At 47.6% G+C, this 21,703-nt stretch overlaps 1 protein-coding gene across 5 annotated transcripts in view; it reads right to left on the reverse strand.

Annotated features, from left to right (window-relative positions):
• PPP6R3 (protein phosphatase 6 regulatory subunit 3) overlaps positions 1-21,703 on the reverse strand; it is a 76,798-nt gene that overhangs the window by 45,205 nt on the left and 9,890 nt on the right. For 3 of the 5 annotated variants that reach the window (XM_074230899.1, XM_074230898.1, XM_074230895.1), the window contains exons 2-4: positions 15,119-15,317; positions 11,659-11,803; positions 1,739-1,971 (exon numbers count right to left, since the gene is read on the reverse strand). In XM_074230899.1, coding sequence (XP_074087000.1) covers positions 1,739-1,965 — 227 coding nt within the window. In that variant the 5' untranslated portion in view covers positions 1,966-1,971; positions 11,659-11,803; positions 15,119-15,317. The remainder of the gene's footprint in view (positions 1-1,738; positions 1,972-11,658; positions 11,804-15,118; positions 15,318-21,703) is intronic. The other 2 variants (XM_074230896.1, XM_074230897.1) reach the window with 2 other exon arrangements.

A 21,703-nucleotide genomic window follows, 5' to 3' on the forward strand; every position in this document is an offset into this window, starting at 1 on the left:
TGAGATGAGGAGAACCAGAAAAACAATGTCTACCCTAACAGCAACATGGAGGCGATGATCAACCTTGATGGACTCACTCATTCCATCAGTGCAACAATCAGGGACAAATTGGGGCTGTCTGCAATGGAGAATACCATCTGTATCCAGATAAAGAACCGTGGAGCTTGAACAAAGACCAAGGACTATTCCCTTTATTTAGGGAAAAAACCTGATATCTTATTGTCTGATCTTGCTAGATATGATTTCTCTCTTATCACACTCAATTTGGATCAATGTACAACAGGGAAACAAAGTAAAGACTGACAAATTACCTTCTGTGGAGGGGTGAGGGGAGGGAAGTAAGATTGGGGGAAAAATTGTAAAACTCAAAATAAAGTCTTTATTAAAAAAAAAAACCTGGGGCCCAGGTGATGAAATCACCCATGTTGGTATCAAATATAGGCAACTAATTCATACCAAGAAGTGACTGGAAAGCATGAACTGATAAAAATGATATTGGGCTGTTTTTTGATTTTGAGGAGGCAGAAGGAGGGGAAGGGAGAAATGGGAAGAAACAGAGAAGGAGAATGTATTCATTAAAACAATCTTAAGATTATGTGATGGAGTTCAGACTCATCTCCTTCTAAGCAGCAATCTATCCTTAAAAATCCTTCTATAGGGGCAGCTAGGTGGTACAGTAGATAGAGCACTGGCCCTGGAGTCAGGAGGACCTAAATTCAAATGCAGCCTCAGACACTTAAATAATGACCTAGCCGTGTGGCCTTGGGCAAGTCACTTAACCCAAAAAAGCAAAAAAAAAAAAATCTTTCTATAAACAATTCTCCCTAACCTAGAAACTGAACCAATTTCACACTCCTTTTAGGCCCATTCCACTCTCCAAGCTATTTAATCTACATCTAGGTTTTGGGGTTCAGGTGTTTGCATTTATTAACTCCAACAGTCCCCTAAATTGCCAGCAAGATGACACCATGTTGGAGAAGCCACCTTCATCAATGGACCTGGCCCCAACTTGGACCGGAATGTTCTACTCCACTCCTGGCAGAACATCCCTTGATGCTCAAGCCCAAGAGCCTGAACTCCAGAGTGGAAAAGAGACTTTCCTCAAGTTCTGGTTGCACCATTGCAGCTTAGTGCAGATGTTCTAGCACTCCTGCTTCTAAACCTCAAAGGCATCAGACAAGAACACTGGATCACAGTGTCCTAGAAGAAACTTGACAAACAATTATGGCTTTGTAACTCACTTTCTCTATACAAGTTCTCTCTCCATTTCATAGTAAAGACTTGGTATAAAAAGGGCCCCAGCCCAGGCAATGAGACGCTTCAATCTGGCTGATCTGGCCTTCCCTTCAAGTGGCTGATGGTCTGTTCTCACTGGCCCTAGGTTTAGGGTCCAGACTGGACAGAAATCATCCAAGTTCTCCCAGACTGGTGCTGTGGGATCCCAGGTAGTCCTGGACCTTTCCATCCTCCCTCCTAGAAAAAGGGGTAAGGCCTGGAGACCAGGTCCAGTGTCTACACAGCACTCTGTCCTCCCGAGATTCCTGAGTAACTAGCTTTGAGAGACCCAAATTAGGGTTCTGAATCTGTACAACAGGGCCTGGAAATGGCCTGCAGGAAAGCTGCGGAACCCCTTCCAGACCAGAACACCACTATTCTTTCTACAAATAAATTGTCCTGGAGAATGTGGCTTCATCCTTTCTCCCTTCTCCAGTCCAAAATAAAGATGACCTTTTCTTACTTGTATCTGATTTTTTCATCCATGTCTTGAGATGGTTCTTCAATAATGAATGAGACTAAATCTTCCAGGCATTCTGCTTTTAACAAAAACTCAATAAGTTTGCGGTTCTGCGCTTTACACTCTTGCAAAACATCTTCCTCATCCATTAATTCCTTCAGTGTTACATCTTCTCTCTCTAGGAGTGTGTCTATGTGGGATGATGAGTGAAGATCAAATTTCCAAAACATGCTGGTCTGAAAAATGGAAAAATATGTCACAATATGAACTCCAAACAACCTTAATTTCCCACCGTTCACATCATCAGTTCAGTTTTACAGCCAAAAATCCCCGAATGGCATTATATATAAAATAACTTTCAATCCAAGTTTAAACCATGAACACTTTTACTAGATAAACCTCGTATTTCCCTTAGGTTCTTCTCTCCTCCAAATGGAAAGTCTGTATTTTTTAAGTTCTGGAAGGAATCAAGCACGTTATATAGAAAGAATATGCTGTTAGCTGGTTCCTGCTGAGGCATGCTTTCCCTTGGCATAATAATCACACTGCTAAGACAGGTTGAAATTGAAAACAAAAAACAAGTCCCTATTAAAATTTTCTTCAAGTGTCCTCCCAGCAATGACCATTGATAAAAAGCCCTCATTGAGCTCAGGGTCAGGCCCAGAGGCTCATACAAGAAATAGGGTCCTGTCCTCAACCACTCGAACTTTGCCTAAGGCATTGTGGAATTCCTGAAAATAGTTCCCTTTTCAAGATCCCACCTTCTGTGATATTTTCAGGACTCTCTCAGTAGGTATAAAGAAGTCATTTCTCCTCAACTGAGGAGATAATCTGAGCAGCAAACCCCAAAATCGAGCCATTCCCTTATCCCAAAACAAATTCTTCATTGAACTACAATTCAGTGCTACAAAGATAATGAAGAAGGTACTAGAGCTATTGTAGACAACTTCTAATCACACACTAAAATAATTAGTCCTTATTTTCCCCAAAATGTATTCTATGAATCATCCTCAAAAATGAGGGAGGAGTGAAGAATGCAGCTTGCTTTGATGTCCTTGGAATCTGTCTTTTTTCCTTTTTCTTTTGCAAGGCAATGGAGTTAAGTGACTTGCCCAAGGTCACAAAACTAGTAAGTATCAAGTGTCTGAGGCTAGATTTCAAATTCAGGTCCTCCTGACTCCAGGGTTGAGACTCTATCCACTTTGCATCATCTAGCTACCCCTGTCCTTGGAACCTCAATGGTCCCAAGATCTTTCATCAAAGGACCACAACCAGGAGACTGACATATCATCACCCCCACATCAAACTATATTTGGAGTAGGGTCTGTTTCCTGGAAATGGATTTGGTGGAAAGCACAATCACTCCCAGTTGAATATATTCTCTCTCAGGGCAAAGAGATAGCTGGTCATTCCTCAAGCCCACCTGATCCATTAGGTCCAACTGCCTCGCCACAAGCCAAGACCCAAACTTCTAATCCTTTCCATAAAAGGGCCTTGGGGCAGCTAGATGGCGCAGTGACTAGAGCACCGGCCGTGCTGTCAAGAGGACCTGAGTTCAAATCCAGCTTCAAGACACTTGGCATTACTGTGTGACCTTGACCAAGTCACTTAACCCCATTGCCTTGCAAAACCCAAAAAAAGATTTTTTTTTTTTTAAAAAGGCCCGCAAATCCCCATCTGGCGACCAGGATGCTTCGTGGGACCCTTGGCTATTCCAAACCCTCTTAGGAGCTCACCAGAACTAAGATCCTCTCCGTGAAGAAGGGGCAGAGTAAAGAAATAAAAGGGAACAGAGAAAAGGTTAAAGGAATGAACACGTGAGTTGAAAGAGAAGGCAAAAGAAAATAAGGCAGTAACCAGTCTCTAATGAAAGAAGGGATCATAACAAACCAAGGCAGTCAAGAGAGCACAAAGACACACAGGCGTGTGGGGGCGTGTGCGCAGGCTCCTGGTACAGAGATAAGAAGCAGGAGAAGAAATGCCTTCCTATCACTAACATACTAACTACCATGTGGCTGCTTAAGATTAGTTTCTGAGGCCTCACCATTTGTAAGGGTTTAAAAGATGGAAGAAACCAAGTAGAGTTGTCACTGTTTAGTTTTGAGCTAAGGACTCAGAAAAGACTCTCCTCCAGAGGAATATTCAGGAAAACAGACTGGGCTGCCCCCCCCCCCCAGGAGGAGAAAGGAGGGGAGGAGGGGAGGGGAAGAGAGTCAAAGGAGAGAAAAAGGAAGGCAGGGGAGGAAAGGTAAGAGGTGAACCTACCACTCCTCCCCTGGCTGCCTCCTCTCCCAGCCCCTGACCCTGGGCTTGGAGCTCAGACAGGCCCCTCTTCCCAGGCCCCACCACTGCTTTGACTAACCTTGGTGCCCCCCCCAACTGGAAGCTCCTTGTAGAGAGGGAGGGCCTTTTATTTTTATTTGCATCTATGCTACCACTCAGCACAGCCACAGGGGTTCAGTAGGCGCCTAATGACAAGTCACTCAGAACTCTAGCTCCCTAAGAGAGCTATAAAACAGCTTCTAAATTCAGAACATTGTTCCCAAGGCTCAGGCCAGCCTGGGCTCCCTGAACTGGGCAGCACCTACATCAGACCACGACTTCTCCAGGCAGAGTGCAGGCTTCCATCTGGTTGCTTTTAGATGCCCAACTCCAAACACCAAACCCAGAAGCTCACTGTGGACCCAGGCCAATTGACCGCACGTTTAGGGCCCACTCATTCAGTCCCTCCAGTCTCCCTGTGGGGAAGAAATAACCCAGGGGCAGCTGAGTGGGCAGAGTGCCCAGAGTCCTGGGCCCAGAGGCAGAAAGATCCAAGTTCAAATCCAGCCTCAGATGCTTCCAAGCTGTGTGAGCTGTGGCAAGTCACTCCACCTCTACTGGGACAGCCCCACTGCCAGACCTGAGGGTCTCTCCCAGAGCAGGGGAAGCTAGCTGCTGATGCAGGACAGCCACCCTCCTGAGGTTTTATTAATGTTGGGTTTTTCTTTTTTTTTTTTTAGGGTTTTTTTTTGCAAGGCAGATGGGGTTAAGTGGCTTGCCCAAGGCCACACAGCTAGGTAATTATTAAATGTCTGAGACCGGATTTGAACCCAGGTACTCCTGACTCCAGGGCCGATGCTTTATCCACTGCGCCACCTAGCTGCCCCAATATTAGGTTTTTCAATACCTTCCTAATGATCTCCATTCTGGGAGTCAAGTGACTTACACACTCTCTTTTTAAATGGATTCTAATGCCTAGAGATGAAAACCGTCCCTTCAACTGATTGCCCCATTTGGAAGGAGCTGCTTCAAAAGCTTCCTGTCGAGTTTTCAAATGATCTTTTCCTTTTTTCCAAAATAATATTGACCTGTTCCTGAGAAGCTGCCTACAAAACCTAATTTGTGATAAAGGAATCCCTTTGTAAAAGGGAAATGAAGCCCAGCAGTCTGGGTTTAAATGGCCCCAAGAGCCTGACTTTTCTCATTAAGATCTGAGAGCTTGGAAAGACCAAAGGTACAAATTAAAGGAGCTCCCGTCTTCTGCAGCCCGCTGTGATAGAGGCCTCCTCCTGGAGGGTAGGGGGTTGCCTAACCACCCAGGCCCCCCAGTCAGAGGTCTCTGGATCTCAGGCTGGCCCTCCATCTGCCACCTCACTAAGGTAACCACTGGATTCTCTCTTCACCCTTGTCTTCCACTCCTCTCCAGAGAAGACCTGCTCTCCAAAGTCGGCAGCATTTCTACTTTTCCCACCATGTTCTATTATAAAATGAAAACTTCTAGGCCTCGTTATCACTGGAAGAGCTGGAGGGACTCCAGACCAACTTTGCCACATACTGGCCATGTGCCTGAGCTAGTCCCTGAATGCCTAGGCCTCACCTGAAAAGGGGTCTCGTAGGAACCTTAGGAACTGGTACTCAGAGGCAGGCCAGGAACAAACTGCCTCTACCTTGGTTTCATCTTCTGTGGTTGTGTGATGGCAGGTCCGACATCCTCTCCACTGCTGTCCTTCCCTGGCATGCTCGATGGGAGAGGGGGGGATTAACCTGAACTGCACAGTGCTAGAGGAAACGGGCCTTCCCATACAATGAATGGTCCTGAAAGAATGGGGGGGGGGGGGGGCGCGGCGGCTAGATGGTACAGTGGATAGAGCACCGGTCCTGAAGTCAGGAGTACCTGAGTTCAAATCTGGCCTCAGATACTTAATAATTTACCTAGCCATGTGGCCTTGGGCAAGCTACTTAACCCTATTGCCTTGCAAAAACTAAAAAAGAATCAGGAGGGAAGAAACCTCAAGAGCCACATTTCCCCCCAACTCAAAAGGGCTGAAGGAAGTGCCTCTAGTGGGCCGGGACGGGGTCCTGGTCGTGATCCCCAGTGGTTCTAGAGTAAGGTGAAAAATAGAAAGAAAAAACCCACGAATGATGGACAAAGGAATGGCTTCAGGACTTCCCAACTGTTGCCTTCTAGTCTAGTGAACGCTCCTTACAGCAAGTCCCACAGCAGAAATGTGAGTGAATAGCCTCAGTCTTCTCCTCTGTAAAGGGGGGGGGGGGGGTGCAGTGGGCAGCTTCACGTCTCTCCCTACTCAATATCAGTTCTCCCGGGTTCCCAAGAAAAATGTTTTCTTCCCCATTCAGAGATAGAGAGACAGACAGACAGACAGACAGGGAGGCGAGCAGATTTTTTTAAGAGCTCTGGGCATAGTAAGGACTACAGGAAGGCACTGAGCATGCAGTGCCCATGCCTACACCTCTCCACTAGGGAGGTTCACATGTGGCTCCTTGGGGGAAACCCCCTCTTTTGCCCCCTCCTCCATTTACACGTGGACAGTCATTGTCAATGCTCACCCCTGAGTGACACACTCCTTTAGGGAGAGTCTCCACAGTACAAAGCGATCTGAGACAGAGGGTTCCTCGCAGTCTCCAGGTCACTTTTCTCAAAGAAGATAGAGCCACATCTCATCCCTGGGTGAGCCCCACTGCAGTGATGTGCAGCCATGAGAGTCATCAGGGTAGAACTACAACCAGCCCTTGCACCTCTGACGGCAGCATTCAACCCACATAGACACAGACGCACACCCACATGCACAAAACACACAACACTGATCTATAATCTGGGATGTTAAAAATGCTGCAACATGGATTTTCATTGAATAAACCTTTCTACCGTCCAATAGTAAGAGACTCAGTTCTTTAACATGAAGGACCTTCTAATTGACACCAGATCACTATTAAAATGAATGACAAGGCCAGCATTTCATATTTGCATACAAGTGGGCAAAGACCCATTTCCAAGGTAGTAAATTTAAAAGAAAAATTCAATAATGAAGAAGCATGTTTGTATGCAAACATGTCCCTGAGGTTTTCAGAAACTCCCTCCTGGGTAGGCTGCCATGAAGGATCTGCCTGTCTCTTTCTCTCTGTCTCTCCTCTCTCTCTCTCTGTCTCTGTCTCTCTCTCCCTCTCTCTCTCAGAGGGCTGTCACTTTTCAACAGGAGCCCAAGTCCCTTTGAATAAGAAAAAAATAACACCACCAAATGTGCTGGAGAAGCTGTTAGAATCCTGGAGCGCAGTCACTACTGAACCACCTGACAATAACAGCCCTACAAACCCCTCCCAGGCCTCTCCTGACCCTCATTCCACCTTCCACAATAAAGAGGAGACGCCACAACCTTCCAAGCCTTTCCAGAACAGCTCAATCACTTCATCAATGACTCCAACTTCAACCAATGGGGCTCAGGCACACCAGCTTCCAGGTGGAAAGGAGGCAGTGACAATAGCATAACCTTGATGATGGTGATGCTAAGAGCTAACATTTATCCAGGCTTCCTCAGGGCCAGGGCCTGTAACGGATCCTCCCAACCACCCTGGGAGGTACTCCTAGTGGGAGCCCCATTTTACAGATGAGGAAATGGGGTGACATGATTTTCCCAGGATCACCCAGCTTGGAAGGCTCTAGGGCACCCCCTAGCTGCTGGGACAGAACACAGCCACATGAAATTTGCCAACCAGAGGAGTAAGCGGCTGTCAGCAAGGAAAAATTATGCCACAGAGAAAACCACCCAGGTGCAGCCCAAGCTGGACATGACTTAATCAACACTGGCTCCCCAAAAGCCTAGGCCCAAGCCAATCCCAAGGCCAGTCTGGATGTCAGCAGGGAGCCCCCCAAAGAGGAAGCTGGTCCCCCCTTCCCAGACTATTGGGTGGTACCCAGGATCTGCACAAGCTTTGAGCCCAGACCAGACTCACCACAAGTCCCCAGCCCCTTCCCTTCACAGTGCCAGGGCAGTCTCCCTGGCATTCATAGGGCCCCGGCTCCCAGAACCCCACTATCTCCCCATGGCTCCGTGGCAGAGGCTGAAGGCAGAAAGCGGGTCTGCTTCAAGATCCAACAGTCTGCACCAGGCCCCTCTTCCAAGTCGAGGAAAGGGATGGTTTTCTGAGCTTTCCCTTCAATGAAAAAGAACTTCCTCCAAAGACACCTGGGGGCAATCTCCCCTAGAGTGATGACCAGACTCCACTGAGCCTGAGCAACAGGACCACCTGCAACTCTGGGGGGGATTATACCTTTCCTGTCAATGAGGCACCAGAGACTCATTCTGCAGCCTGAAGACAGGCCACACCACAGGTCTCAATTCCCATTCCAGCCCTTCTTTCTACCTCATCAAATCACGTAACGACAGAAAGACGGCTCCATCCAGGTGTTCAAAGACCTTGAGAAGACAGAGGCATCAGGTGGCGAGCTGTGGTGTGGCCCAGGGCCGGGCACCTCCCCACTGTCAGCCTCAGTTTCTACACTGTAAAATGGGTACCCTAACAGCAGCTCCCTTTTAGGTCTTCTGGAAAAGAGCAAAAGAGGTAACTGTGGCAAAGAGCTCTGTTAGTGCTAGCCCCGTTGCTGATTACAGTCAGACCCTCAGAGCAGACCACAACCCAACCAAAGGCCTTTGAAGACCAGGAAGAATTTCCAGAAGGGGAAAGAAGGGGAGAGGATAGTGATGATGGCAACAGGGTGGTGGCCCAAGCAAGCCAACAACTCCCCCAACACATGCTGTTTGGGGAGCCCTAATCCCTGCTTTCCTGGAGCTAACCATCAGGCAAGGGAAAAGCCAAAGGCAAATAAGTCAAGGACTCCCTTGGGACTTGGAGAAGAACAGGGGTGAAGGGGGGGGGGGGCAGGAGGTTAATGCCCTAAGGGGAAAAGTTTCACAGAGAAAACAGAATTGTATCAGTGCTGCCCCAACAGATGAAAAGGGAACTCGGAAACGGGGAACAAAATCAACACATTCAACAGGCAGAGCCTGGCCTAGAGAACAAGATGGACAACAGACCCAGGCCCCATTTCTCTGGGGAAGGAGGGAAAGGGGAAGCTACATGGGGAGAAGAGAAGTCGGGGGTAAAGAACCTTGGAGCAGAGGGAGCCTGGGGGGGGTGGAAGGGCTGGCTCCTATGTAACAGTTAAGAAGAGCAGACCCCACCACATTGTGAGGCCCACAACCCACTTCCCTTCAGAACTGAGGGGGCCATCATGAACACCCCCCCCCATGTGCAGAGAGGAAAGAGAACCAAAGGAAAGCCCAGGGCAATGCCCAGGTCACCAGAGATGGCAGTAAAAGTCCAGGAGGAAATAGCATCTAGTTTCAAAACTCCTGAATGTGAAGACCAGGGAGCCAGGACCGAGAAGATGGGCCAATGGAGTTGAGAGCCTCAGAGCTGAGCAGTGCAGTGGGGAGCCAGGGGACAAGTCATGGGACAACCCTCCAGGGCAAGTGAGTGAGCCATTCACCAGAGATGATGAAAGCAAAGAAGGAAGGTGGGGGATGATGTGGAGGGGTTGGGGTGGGGGTGGGGGGGAGTGCAGAAGAGGAAGGATAAGGGCAAAATCCAAAATGAAAGTGGAGGGGACTGTGAAATGGCTGTTGGGGGCCCTGGGAGAGGCAGGAGGGAGAGGGGTGGCCCACAGAAGGGTTTGGGGACAGGCAGCTGGGAAAAGGATCAGGAGGAGGAGTCTGTGACAAGAGGTCAAGGCTAGAAGAGTGAGGCATGGAACTAAGGAGGATCAGGAAGGACAAAGGGCAGGCCAAGGTGGCAGATGGCCCAGAGGAGAGGGGAGAGATGAAGGGTTCCCAAGGCTGGTCAAGAAGACAGTCTGGGGGACAGGGGGCCTGTGACCCAGGTGCAGGCCCGTGTGTGACGACACTGGCTCCTAGGAACCTACCAAGAGGGAGAAAGAACAAGGAAGATCAGTCTCCTGACCTGGCCAGGGAGCGGGGTGAGAAGGCAGGGTCAGAAAGTATGCCAGCCCCTTGGAGCAGTAAGGACTGAAAAGGAGAAGCTGAGAGGAGTTTGGAAAGGGAGCAGACAGGAAGGGGATGAGCGGAGCCACTGGGAAAGCAGCAAAGGGACCTGGCTTTTACCTCAGTGCAATACAGGGAACAACAGCCAAGAGTCCCAGGAAGAAGAGGCCGTGTCCTGAGGCCCATGGTAACCGGATCCAGTTTCTAGAGCTCAAGGAGAGGGGACAGAGGCGGGGGTCACCTGAAGGACTCAATCAGAGGCCAGGTCCCTAGTGCAGCCCATGAAGCCAGCTCCCGTCTCAAATACAGGCCTTCAAGGACTCTGGATCTTGAGAGAGGCCATCATCCTATGGTGTCCAACACCAGCGTCAGAATGGGACAGTCATGAGAGAAGAAGAGAACACAGAACCACAGAAAAAAGGAAGAATAACCTCCAGATGGAACAGAACCAAAGTGGACCCAGGGACAATGGAAATCCAAGAAATTAAGTAAGGGAAAATCAGTCAGCCTGCCCACTCTCTGTCCAGGAGTGAACACAAAGGATCAAGATGAGTGGGAAGGAAATGGGCAAGGGAGTAGGGTACAGCAACTGCGAGTTCGAGGCCAGGGAGCTTGACTCTGGCCTCAGACAACAGCCATCTCTGACCATCTAGCCAACCTCCTCTGGAGCAGCTGAAGGGCAGACAGATAAGCCTGGACAATCATTAGACAATCGGCCTTAAGCTCGGGGGAGGGAGGGGGCAGTTCAGGCCTGACCCAAATCAGCATCACGTTAGGCCCAAGGATCTCAGCACCCGTCGCATAACGCTGGCACCGAGGGGCTCTCCAAGTGCAAGGTCGGGCAGGACAGGCTGGGGACCGAGGAGGTCGTTCGGCCTGCAGAGAGTTGGGACTAGAGGGTCAAGGCCAGGGCGAGGGCAGGGCCGGTCTCAAAGCCCAACGGATGCGTGGGATGGAGGAGGGGGAGAACAGACAGGAAGCAATAGGCTCCAATCATGACGGATCTAGGCTGGGCAGGGTGTCATGAATAATGGGATCTGAGAGGAGAGGGAGGAAGAAGTCCCCAACTCCTCCAAGAATAGGGACCGGGGTGACCAAAAGTAGACATCATTCAGGGCAGGGGAGAAGAGGGAATGGATTGTAACGCTCCTCAGCAGAAATCTCCCCTGGCATGCCAGAGGAAGCAGGAAGCTTTACTCGATTCTTCCACAGACACAGACACACCTAACAATGTCAACCCAAACACCCAGTGAAGAGAAGGAATCGCCCATATGGGGTCAAACAGCCCCCACACACTAAGTAAGATAATCATTAACCAAAGGACAGTAAAGGTAAGCTCAGAAAGTGGAATTTGGGCCTCTGGGCCGCTGCAGACAAGGAGCTCACAAGCCAAATTCTCTGACGCAGTCAGGCAAGGACGATGCTCCCTGACTGTCCCCCATCCCGGGGGGGGGGGGGATCCACTTCCTGGTTCCTGACATGAACTCTGAGAAACTCAAAGAAGGTGGAGCCAGCCCCGCGGGAAGCAGCCTTCCCCCGTGCTTCCTGCGCCCACCTCCTGCGCCTGCCATGGCCAACAAGACTGTGGGTCTTCAGGACTTCTACCCCTCCCCCCCAAGGAACTGAGAATAGAAGAAGCCTTACCTTTAAACCAAAGCTTAAAAATTAAAAGAAAAATGTTCTTCTCTGTGGCTCCTTGCCCATTACAGGGTATCCTGGGAACAGCAATCTTCCAATTTACTGCATTAGCAGAGTAGCAGGGGCGAAGACACAGGGACACAGGGTTCAACTATAAGAAAAAAAGTCACAATTCTATTATGTCCCGTTGTTTCTGGCTCAGAACTAGGAAGAACAATTACACCTTTACCACTTTATGAACTGTAGCAGCCCATTTCTGCTGAACAGGAAAAAAGGGAGAAATCTGTTTTGTACCTAACTAGATAAGTTAAGGTTGATATGGAAAACCAGTCCCTGAGATGGAAAGGAAAAAAAATAAAAAAGAAACCACAGCAGCGCCTCTGAGGACCCCAAGGAGTTTCTTGCTACTTTCCAACAGAGCTCTCACTGCAAAATCTCCAAAGCACAAAAAAGAAAAAAAAATTTAAACAAATCATTTGTTTCTAACGGCTCCAAAAAGTTCCTTAGTGTGTAAAATTGCAGGTAAGAGCTGTACGGCTTACAACTTCCACAGAACTGTCTGCTCTTGTTAACTCTCTTACTTTCTGTTTCTTCCTTAAGAATGTGATTTCTCTCTCATCACACTCAATCTGGATCAATGTATACCACGGAAACAATGGAAAGACTGGCAAATTGCCTTCTATGGGGGGTGGGGGGAGGGAAGCAAGAATAGGGGGGGAAATTGTAAAACTCAAAACCCAAATAAAAAAAGAACTTCCACGGGGCGGGGGGGGGGGGGAGAATATTGAGGTGATGTGTGTCTGACTTCATGGCCCCATTTGGTCACGAGTCAGGTGGGCTTTCATCATTTCCTTCTCTAGATCATTTTACAGATGAGGACACTGAAGCAAAAAGAGAAAAGTGACTTGTCCAGGGTCACCCACCTAGGAAGTGTCTTAGGCCAGTTTGAACTCAGGAAAATGAGTCTTCCTGACTCCAAGGCTGGGTACCCGTGCACAGGTGCCACAAACAATAGTCCAAGCACCAGGCTCTCTGCTGAAAGGTCAAAGCAGCCCTGTGCTAGAGGAGCTCTGGCCAAGGAAGGCATTCAGGCCTGGTTCAAGCAGGCTCTCAACAGGATGGACTGGAAACAAGAGGGGCCCAGGAGTGGCTTCCTGGGCGAGGCAGGGCTGCAGCAGGGGCTGGAAGGAGAGTCGGAGGAAGGGAGGGCATTTCTGGGACCAGGGGGACAAGGGACAGCCATTGGCCCATGTCCTGGGATGAGTCAGGGACCAAAGAGCACAATGTCTGGCAAGCAAGGGGAGGGGGCTACTGGAAGACTCTGAAGGCCCAGCAGAGGCTTTTGGGCTTGCTCCCAAAAGTGCAAGGGAGCCACAGGAGATTTTGAAGGGAGGAGCAGAGCCAAGGGCTCCTCCCTCCCAGCTCTCCAGGACCTCAGGCCTCTCCGGTCCCCCAGGCAACTCCCTCAGCTGCCATTCTCAGCATTTCTGAGCCAATTTCCAGGACTTCAGGGTAAGTCAGTCTTCAGGCTTGGAGATGGGGCATGCCCCAGGGTCAGGGCAGCTGGAGGCCAGTAAAACCCTACCACTGTCTATTCTTCTGGTTGTCCTAATTCTGAGGGGCCAGTCCCCTCTGGAGGTCACAGTCAGAGACTGGAGAGCAGCCTACAGGGCTGAGCGAGGGAGCAGATGCCATGTTTGTAGGGGCAAAGCCCTTCAGGAAATTCCAGCTCCTCTGTTCTAAGGAGATCTGTGGAGCTCCACTGGCGAGCTGCTCCCCCACCCCCAGGTCTCTGCCAGCCTCTCTTCCTAGTTCTTGTCTCAAGCAAGGGTGAGGCTGCCACCTGCTCAGCTTCCCACAGGCCTGGGAGGCTCATCCCATCGAGCCATAATCACAGGCCCACTCCTCAGCCCTGAGCCTTCTGGAAAGTGGGTCCCACATCCATCCCCCAGGTTGCCAGCTCCTTCTCTGCACAGGCAGGAGGCAGTCCCCAAGGTGATTCGGGGACCAGAAGCTCTGAACAGGCACCAGAGGAGGACCCCAATCTAGGCTCAAAGCCAAACAGGAGGAAGAGCATGCTCTGGGGTGTCCTGGGGAAATGACAAAGGTTTCCCACAATCTCTGGTTGATAAAATAAATCATTCAGAATCACTCTTTTCCCAGAATAAAGCAGATTTGAAAGAAAAGTTTCATCTAAGTCAGTATAAAAAAGTCAAAAGAACATATTGAATAGATGAATTACGGGAAGGCTAAACTGGGTGCTTGGTGGGGGGGGCGGGGCAGTGTACAAAAGACATCAGAAAGAGAAAGGTCCTGTGGTGTGGTGGAAGGGGGACCAAACTCAGGGCCGGAAGACTTGGCTAACATCACACCAGGGACACTGACTGGCTCCCACACCAAACCCACTCCTAAACCATGCACATGCCTCCAACTCTCCACATCCCCAGTAACAACTTAGGACCCCATGCCACTGTTCAATCAAAGGTACCTCTTTATCTAAAGATTCAGTAAAGGCACTCCCCTCATCCCAGTTTAAATTAAGGTGCCACATACTCTGAGAAGTTTCAACACAGCAGCAGAGCAAGATGGACTCTAATTACATAGACCAGGGCTCATTGTGTAAAAGAAGGGAGAAAACAAGCTGTCATCAGGGAAAAACAGGGAAAGACCGAGAAGAGGCCAGCAAGGGCAGTGGCAGTCACAAAACAGTCAAGACCCTGGAAGTCTTGGGGACTCTGGGCAGCTCTAAGGAACAGGATGAGGACAAGTGAATACGGGGGAGATTTCTCCTGGTCACCGAACACTAATAACCCTCAGAAGATCTCAGAGCCACTCAAGTCTTTAAACAGGGATACCTCTTCTTTTGTCAAGGGAAAAAGAAGAGAAAATGGGGATGATCTAGACAGCTACAAGCATGAAAGAGGGAACTTCTATCTCCCACATTTGATCCTGGAATAAGTACTGCATTGGACTGAGAGGGGTTGGGCTGTTGAGCCGGAATTCCTAACCTGTGATTTACAATCTTCCACCTTTGGAAAAGTGACTTTACTAGTTTAGACTGAATTCCCTCACTTCTAAATTGAGGGGTGGCCTCTCCCCTAAGTTAATCAGGCTCTGAGCTTCTGGTCTCCTCAGTGAGGTAAGAGGTACCCTCATCTCTTGGGAGAGTTAGAACATGACAGAGTTAAGAAAACAGAAAAAGGCTTCGAAAGGTCCATGTGGGGAATTCTGAGAGACAAGGAAAAAGTAACATTTTCTGAATGCCAGCAAAGTTCAGCTGAAGATGGGCACCATGAATTCAGATAGCGCTCCCCTCCTAAGCTACGAACTTTGTTCAAGCCCTCAAGATAAAAAGGTTAAAAGTAAAGGAGATTTTATCCACTCCCACTAGTGACCAGAAACTAGCAAACAGGTCCAGGCCTGGGCTGTGGCCTGTGGCCTGCTGCCTGCACAACCCGACCCTTACCTGTCAAATGAGAACGGCATGGGAGATGCACACAAGCCTCTCATTCCATGTTTGGAAGCAGAGGGAGGTCTCAGGTGGCCACTGTCTCCTCTTCTTAGAAGCCTTCCGTCTAACAGAGACAGGTCAGACACCACCTTGGCTTCCCAGCCAAGAGGGGGGAGGCTTCCAGGATGGCTGAAGGGTTAGCAGCACTTCTCCCCTGTGGGTCCAAGAAGAAGCAGCAGTCCACAGTTAAGTTACTGAGACCTGGGGTTTTTTTTCAAAACTGCTCCACTAGACATGAGTTAAGTGTCAGCACTTAAGCTAACCTCAACTTCCTGAACAGGAAAATGACCCCAGCACCTCCACCATCTCCCTGCTGGGGCTGGGAGGAACAAAGGAAAGAATGACCCCTGCAAACCTGAAAGAACCCAGAATCTGGGGCCCAGGAGAAAGTTCAATTTCAACCTAATTAGTCAAAGCCCCTTCAGGTAAGGACAGAGCAGACCCTGTGGCTTCCAGAGAAAGCGCCAACAAGGGGGACCAATGCAAGTGGCCTAAACATGTGCTGGGCCAGTTCAGGCGTTTTCCTGCCCCCACCAGTGACCATGAGTCAGTAAGACCCTTTAGCCAAGTGACAACCTGATCATTACGGAAATTTCAGCAAAAGCTCTGACAAAAAAATTATCTGAAAGCTACAGGAAAAACCGGCCAAGTCTGCTACTGCTCCCAATGCAAGCTCCCCAACACAGATTCATTCAACCCTTTAGAGACCCTGCAAGGCAACCCCTTGGGCCAGCACAGAGGCAGCTAACTGGATGACAGCACTGTCTGGCTATGCCACTTCAGGGCCACAATAAGCCATCCCACCTAGGCTATCCTTGCAAAGGCAGCCAAGCCGACAGGGGAGATCCCTGTGGTCAGGACTGTAGGGGCGGCACAGACCAACCACAAGATGCTCTGGATCAGATGGAGCAAAGCAGCAGGACCAAGTTCTAAAGCATCAGATGCTTGAAATTCTAAAACACTTTAGGACAAAATCCAAATAATTACAGCAACATCTAAATTACAAAGTAACACAGGGCTAACTATGGAGAGGAAAGAGTAGCATTTCAGAGGCACATGGACCACCATGACCTGGAGACTGAGCAAAAACCACAGGTCCAACAATCTTTGGGGGGATGGGTCTTCCTATTAGCTGTCAAAATGTGATAACAATCAGTTTTGTTAACTATAGTACAGGTTAAAGGTTGATTTTTCTGGGCTATTGAGAGGAAAGGACTGTGTCCTCCTTTAGACTTTGAAAGGAAGACTAGTCCTGCCCTCCTTAATCCAGGAAACAATTACTTCCTCCTTTAGACAGGCCCTGCCCTCCTGGTACTTTACTCAGGAAAAATAGCATAGTAGAAGGAGGATTCTAAGGTTTCCAGGGAAGTTAAAGGTTTTGTCCACTCCGGCTATGTAGGCTATGTATATTCTGTTTCCTCTCCCCTAGTGGTTGTATAAGTTATCTGATCTCCCTTGGTATTTTGTTTTTGTCCTTTGTTTTGAAGAAGACCAAAATGTCAGGGAGGTGATCCCAAGACAAGCAAATGAACTGGATGTGAGGAGGGGAAGCTGTGCTCTTGTGCTCTCTCACTCTCTCCCTCCAAGAGATATCTGGGTCCAGTGGCCAGATATGGATCAGGATCACTGGAGAGGGCCTTGGATGTGAGGCAGTCCAGGGCAAATGACTTGCCCAAGGTCAATCAGCTAAAAAGTGTCACGTGTCTGAGGCTGAATTGGAACTCGGGGCCTCCTGTCTACAGAGTCCATGCTCTACCCCCTGAGCCACATAGCTGCCATGGTTAATGGGAAATCCCCAAATACTTGCCCCCCATTTTCAACAAAACATTCTCTAATTGCTGGCTTCCAGAGTGGTCCCATCTCCAGTCCACCCAGTCCACGACCCTAGCCCCTGCACTTTGCAATGTCAATTTAAAGGGATAAAGGCCTTGCCTTACAGAAGTCCAGGGGGCACAAAGGGGATGGCGGGTAATTCACATTCTCTCCTGGCCACATTCTGTACAGGATGAAGCTAAAGGAAGCTCTTTATGAATCAAACAGAAGGGTTGGCTAGGCACTGGGATGACAAAGATTATGAGGAGAGTAGTCACAAGAGGAGGAAGAATAGCGAACATTTAACTTATATCCCACTTCCAAAGCAGCGGTTCTAAGCTGAGCGCTCTACAATTCTTATCTCCTCAGATTTTTACAACAGCCCTGGAACTATTATTATTCTTATAAAAATGGCAACAATCCATTCCCCCATTATGGAACTAGCATCCTTCCATTCTGCTGCCAAGAGGCAACCTGGACACAGCAAAGTAAAGGCAAAGTAGATAAAGAGCAATGGAAATCATTTCAAAAGGTTGAGAGTGCCAATCACGATAGAGAGGACAGTGAGTCCAGCCTCCAGTGGGAAGCTGACTGGCCAAGTTCCAGGGATACCTGAGTAGAGGTCGATGAATGAAAGGAAAGAAACTAGGGTAGGAGAAGGGAAAGGCAGCTGGGAGTCAGATGGGCAAAATCTAAGGGCTGAGTTGAATTTCTACACATTACTGAGACCACCCAGCAGGAAGAGATGGAAAGAAAAGTGACATTCCAAGTAATTAAAGAATATATAATATTTGAGAGCTTACCTCCTAAGACATATATATATATATATATATACATACATACATATGTATATATAAATACATACATATATATATATACATACATACACATATACACACATACATAGAAAGATGTGAATACCACTACAAAATTTTTGTTGGGTATTTTTTGGCTAGGCAATGGGATTAAGTGACTTGCCCAAGGTCACACAGCTAGATAATTATTAAGTGTCTGAGGCTGGATTTGAACTCAAGTCCTCCTGACTTCAGGGCCAGTTCTACCCATCGTGCCACCTAGCCGCCCCCAAAACACTCTTTATAGAAATAAAGGACAACCAAAAAAAATTGGAGAAATATTTTATATGTATATATGGTCAGGCTGAGACAACAATAAAAATAAACTGTCTAAATTAATTTATTGTGATGCCAATCAAGCTACCCAACAAATTACATCACACCTCTAGAAAAATAATTATCTAAAATAATAAGTTCATCTAAAGGAATAAAAGATCAAGAATTTCAATAATAAAATGAAAAACTGTGAAAGAAAGGGGCTTAATTGTTTTTGATTTCCAAATACACTACAAAATAGTAATTATATGTCTCTGGTTAAAAAAAACTGAAAAATTTATTAGGAGATTCAGAAAACAAGACTTCGAGGGGTCCAGACACCCAAAGATCCTACTCAAAGAAATTGCTGAGAAACATGGAAAGCAATCTGGTAGAAATTAATTTTAGACCAATATATCATACCATATACCACACTAAGTTTCAAATGGATACATGACTTAGATCGCTATAAAAAGACCACTATATTTAGCAATTACAGGATCACTGGTAATCTTATAAAGGCCATTTAAAGCTAGAGATGGATCTCAATGCTAGTTTACAAGAAAGAAATAAGTGAGGAAATAAGGAAATAAAGTCCGTTCTAAAAGTTTGGCTAGGATAGAGAAGAGGAATCTCCCTTTTCTGGGATGCCATGCCCCAATAGAAAGGAAGGGGTGGGGCAGCTAGGTGGCGCAGTGGATACAGCACCGACCCTGGAGTACCCGAGTTCAAATCCAGCTTCAGACACTTACTAATGACCTAGCTGTGTGGCCCCGGCAAGCCACTTAACCCCATTTCCCTTGGAAAAAACCTAAAACAAAAAGAAAAGAAAGGAAGGGGTGTGTGTGTGTGTGTGTGTGTGTGTGTGTGTGTGTGTGTTCCAGGACAGTTTTCTTTAGTGCTAAGTTTCCACACCACTTTGCACACATCAAACATCACCCATGCTGCTATCTATAATTCTGTACCTGCAATTCAAAGCTGCTCTCCAAGTTCCTAGTTGCATTTTTTCACTTAAATGTTACAATAGCCTTGCAGAGATTATTACGATTATTACATTTTTGAAATAAGTTTGTCTTTGTCCTTTCTATTTCTAAATGAAAAACAAAAAGGACCTAGGTGGGGTGGAGTTGTAAAACAATCAAAATTAATCCAGACTAAACATGTCTCAAAACCATTGGCTACTTTTTTCATCTTGTGTCCAACCCTTTTGCCTGAAAATAATTTCCTCAAGGTCAGGTGTTCTGAAGCCTTAGTCCTTATTTAGTTGTATTCTTTAGTTTGAAATTGTTCTGCACTATGAGTAATTTCTTTAAATTCTGCTGATTTTGCTTATTTCACTATGCATCAGTTCACACTACCCAGGATTCTATGAAAACATCTCTCATCCTTTTCTGTGGGTGAAATAATATTCCATTATAACTCACACATCATTTAATTCATCCATTTTCCAACTGTCTCAGGCTATCTAAAATACCTCAGATTCTAGTTCAATTTAATTTTCCCCCCTTTGGAAACAAGAAATGTTGCCATTATTACCCATGAATTTAAAATATACTACACCAAAATTATTTCCAAAGGTGTTCATTAAAACTTTCTTCCCGCTCCCCAATTAAACCGCTACCATTATATCACACAGCTCCTTCTAAAGGAAACTTAAGGGCAAGGATGGTCTGAAGGAGCATTTTCAAGCCTTAGGACATAGTACTAGCTAAATTAAATGCTTACTGACTTGAAAAAACAATGGAGGAAATGGCAGGGTCCCTGTTAAGATTAGATAAATTTGTGGAGAGCCTGGAGAGCATGGCTCCATGACTGTCCAACCAAGTTCAGCATCGTGGAGTCAGCCTTGTACTTTGTCCCCAACGACAGTTCAGTACCTGGCCTGGTCTTCCATTCTGTATACCCCAAAACTTCTTCATCCCTAGCACCTCAGCATGCAGAGGCCCCTGAACCTTCTTGCCTCTTCAAAGCTCTCCTCACTTCCAACTTCAGTCTCTCCCTCCTTTTGCTCCACCTCCATCACTCAAAATTCTGAAATCCTCCTGTCCTTCCAGATCTCTCTGTGAAGCTCCTAAGCCAGTTCTTTGTCCTGACCACAATGCCAACCTAACACTGGGGCTGATCAGCTCAACCATCTGCTATAAGCCATCCTTGCTACTCATCCTGAATTATTACCACCAGGAGCCTTCTCCACAGCAGGCAGCCTCTGAGGTGCTCTCTGGTTAACCCGAAGGCTCTTGGAATGACCACAGTCAAGTGAACAGGTCGGGATGAGAGAGATGGAGAAACAGAAAGAGAAGATTTGACCCTAGACCAAGAAGGATTCTGAAGCTACAAGGTAAGGAAAACAGAAGCTGCAAATCTGCCCACTAAAGGATGGAGAAAGATCAGCCAACAGCTCCCTGAAGTCACAAGTGAAATGGAGAATTAGAAAATAAGCCATTTCAAATTAGGAAATAGTCAAGATAATCAAAAGAGATGGCAAAATACCCACATGGCACGATGCTATATTGATTAAAATTCCATGATTCAGGACTGGGTGGAGCAGGGGATAGAGCACACAGGCCCTGGAGTCAGGAAGACCTGAGTTCAGATTTGGCCTCAGACACTTAATTACCTCGTTTTGTGACCCTGGGCAAGTCACTTAACCCCACAGACTTGGAAAAATAAATTCTACAATTCTAGTTTAGACTCCTAAAGAAAAGCCAAGTCAAACCAGGATAAAATGTTCACGCTGAAATGGACCCTGGAAATAATATTTTACACAAGAAAACGTGATTGCCTGGGTGTCTTCAATGCCCATAAAAAATGCATTTCATTATATTACAGAGTCAAAACTAAAATCCTCTTTTTTTCCCCTGAAAGACTAAGCAAGTGCTCAATTGTCAAAGGAAATCCCCAGAAAAGCAAACTCAAATCTGCGTCTCAATGAGGGCTGCTGCTATCCTGTCCAACTCATCAAGATCCCATTTGGGGTTTTCTTGGCAGATACTGGAGGGGTTTGTTGCCATTTCCTTCTCCAAGTGATTTTATAGATGAGAAATGGAGGCAAACAGGGTAAAGTGACTTACCCAGGGTCTCACACCTAAGACATGACCGAGACTAGACTTGAACTCGGCTCTCCCCATCTCCAGGTCCAGACTTCTGTGCCCAACTCAACCAGGTAGCTTAAGAGATGCCTAAGGCTTCAACACCTAGACATCCTGATGATGAGGGCACAGCCCCGTGGCATCACTGACCCCCTTTCTCCTCACAACCAAGACAGAAAATAGGCAGAGGGATGACCAGGCCTCCCAGGCAGGCCCCCAGAGGACTGGACACCTGATGTTCCACTGAAGGCAATGCCTGACCAGCTTTGGCTTCAAATGCTCTGGGACCTGGACTCCTTGACAGATACAGAGCTTGGTCTGCTTGGGTCCAAGTGAGAGAGAGAAGGACTTACAGATGAAATCCCAGCCAGTCCAGCCAGCACAGCAGAGTCCACTTAAGGGACTCCTAAAGAGGGAATGGCTGGGAAAGAGGGAACAATGTCCAGTTATCCAAGCCCCGACTCTTCCCAGAGCCAAGACAGGAGAGCAGAGCAAGGGAAGCCAGGCTCCCCTCCAAGTGCCCCTGTTGA

Source organism: Macrotis lagotis, chromosome 3 (assembly GCF_037893015.1).
Source record: "Macrotis lagotis isolate mMagLag1 chromosome 3, bilby.v1.9.chrom.fasta, whole genome shotgun sequence".
Lineage (NCBI taxonomy): Eukaryota > Metazoa > Chordata > Mammalia > Peramelemorphia > Peramelidae > Macrotis > Macrotis lagotis.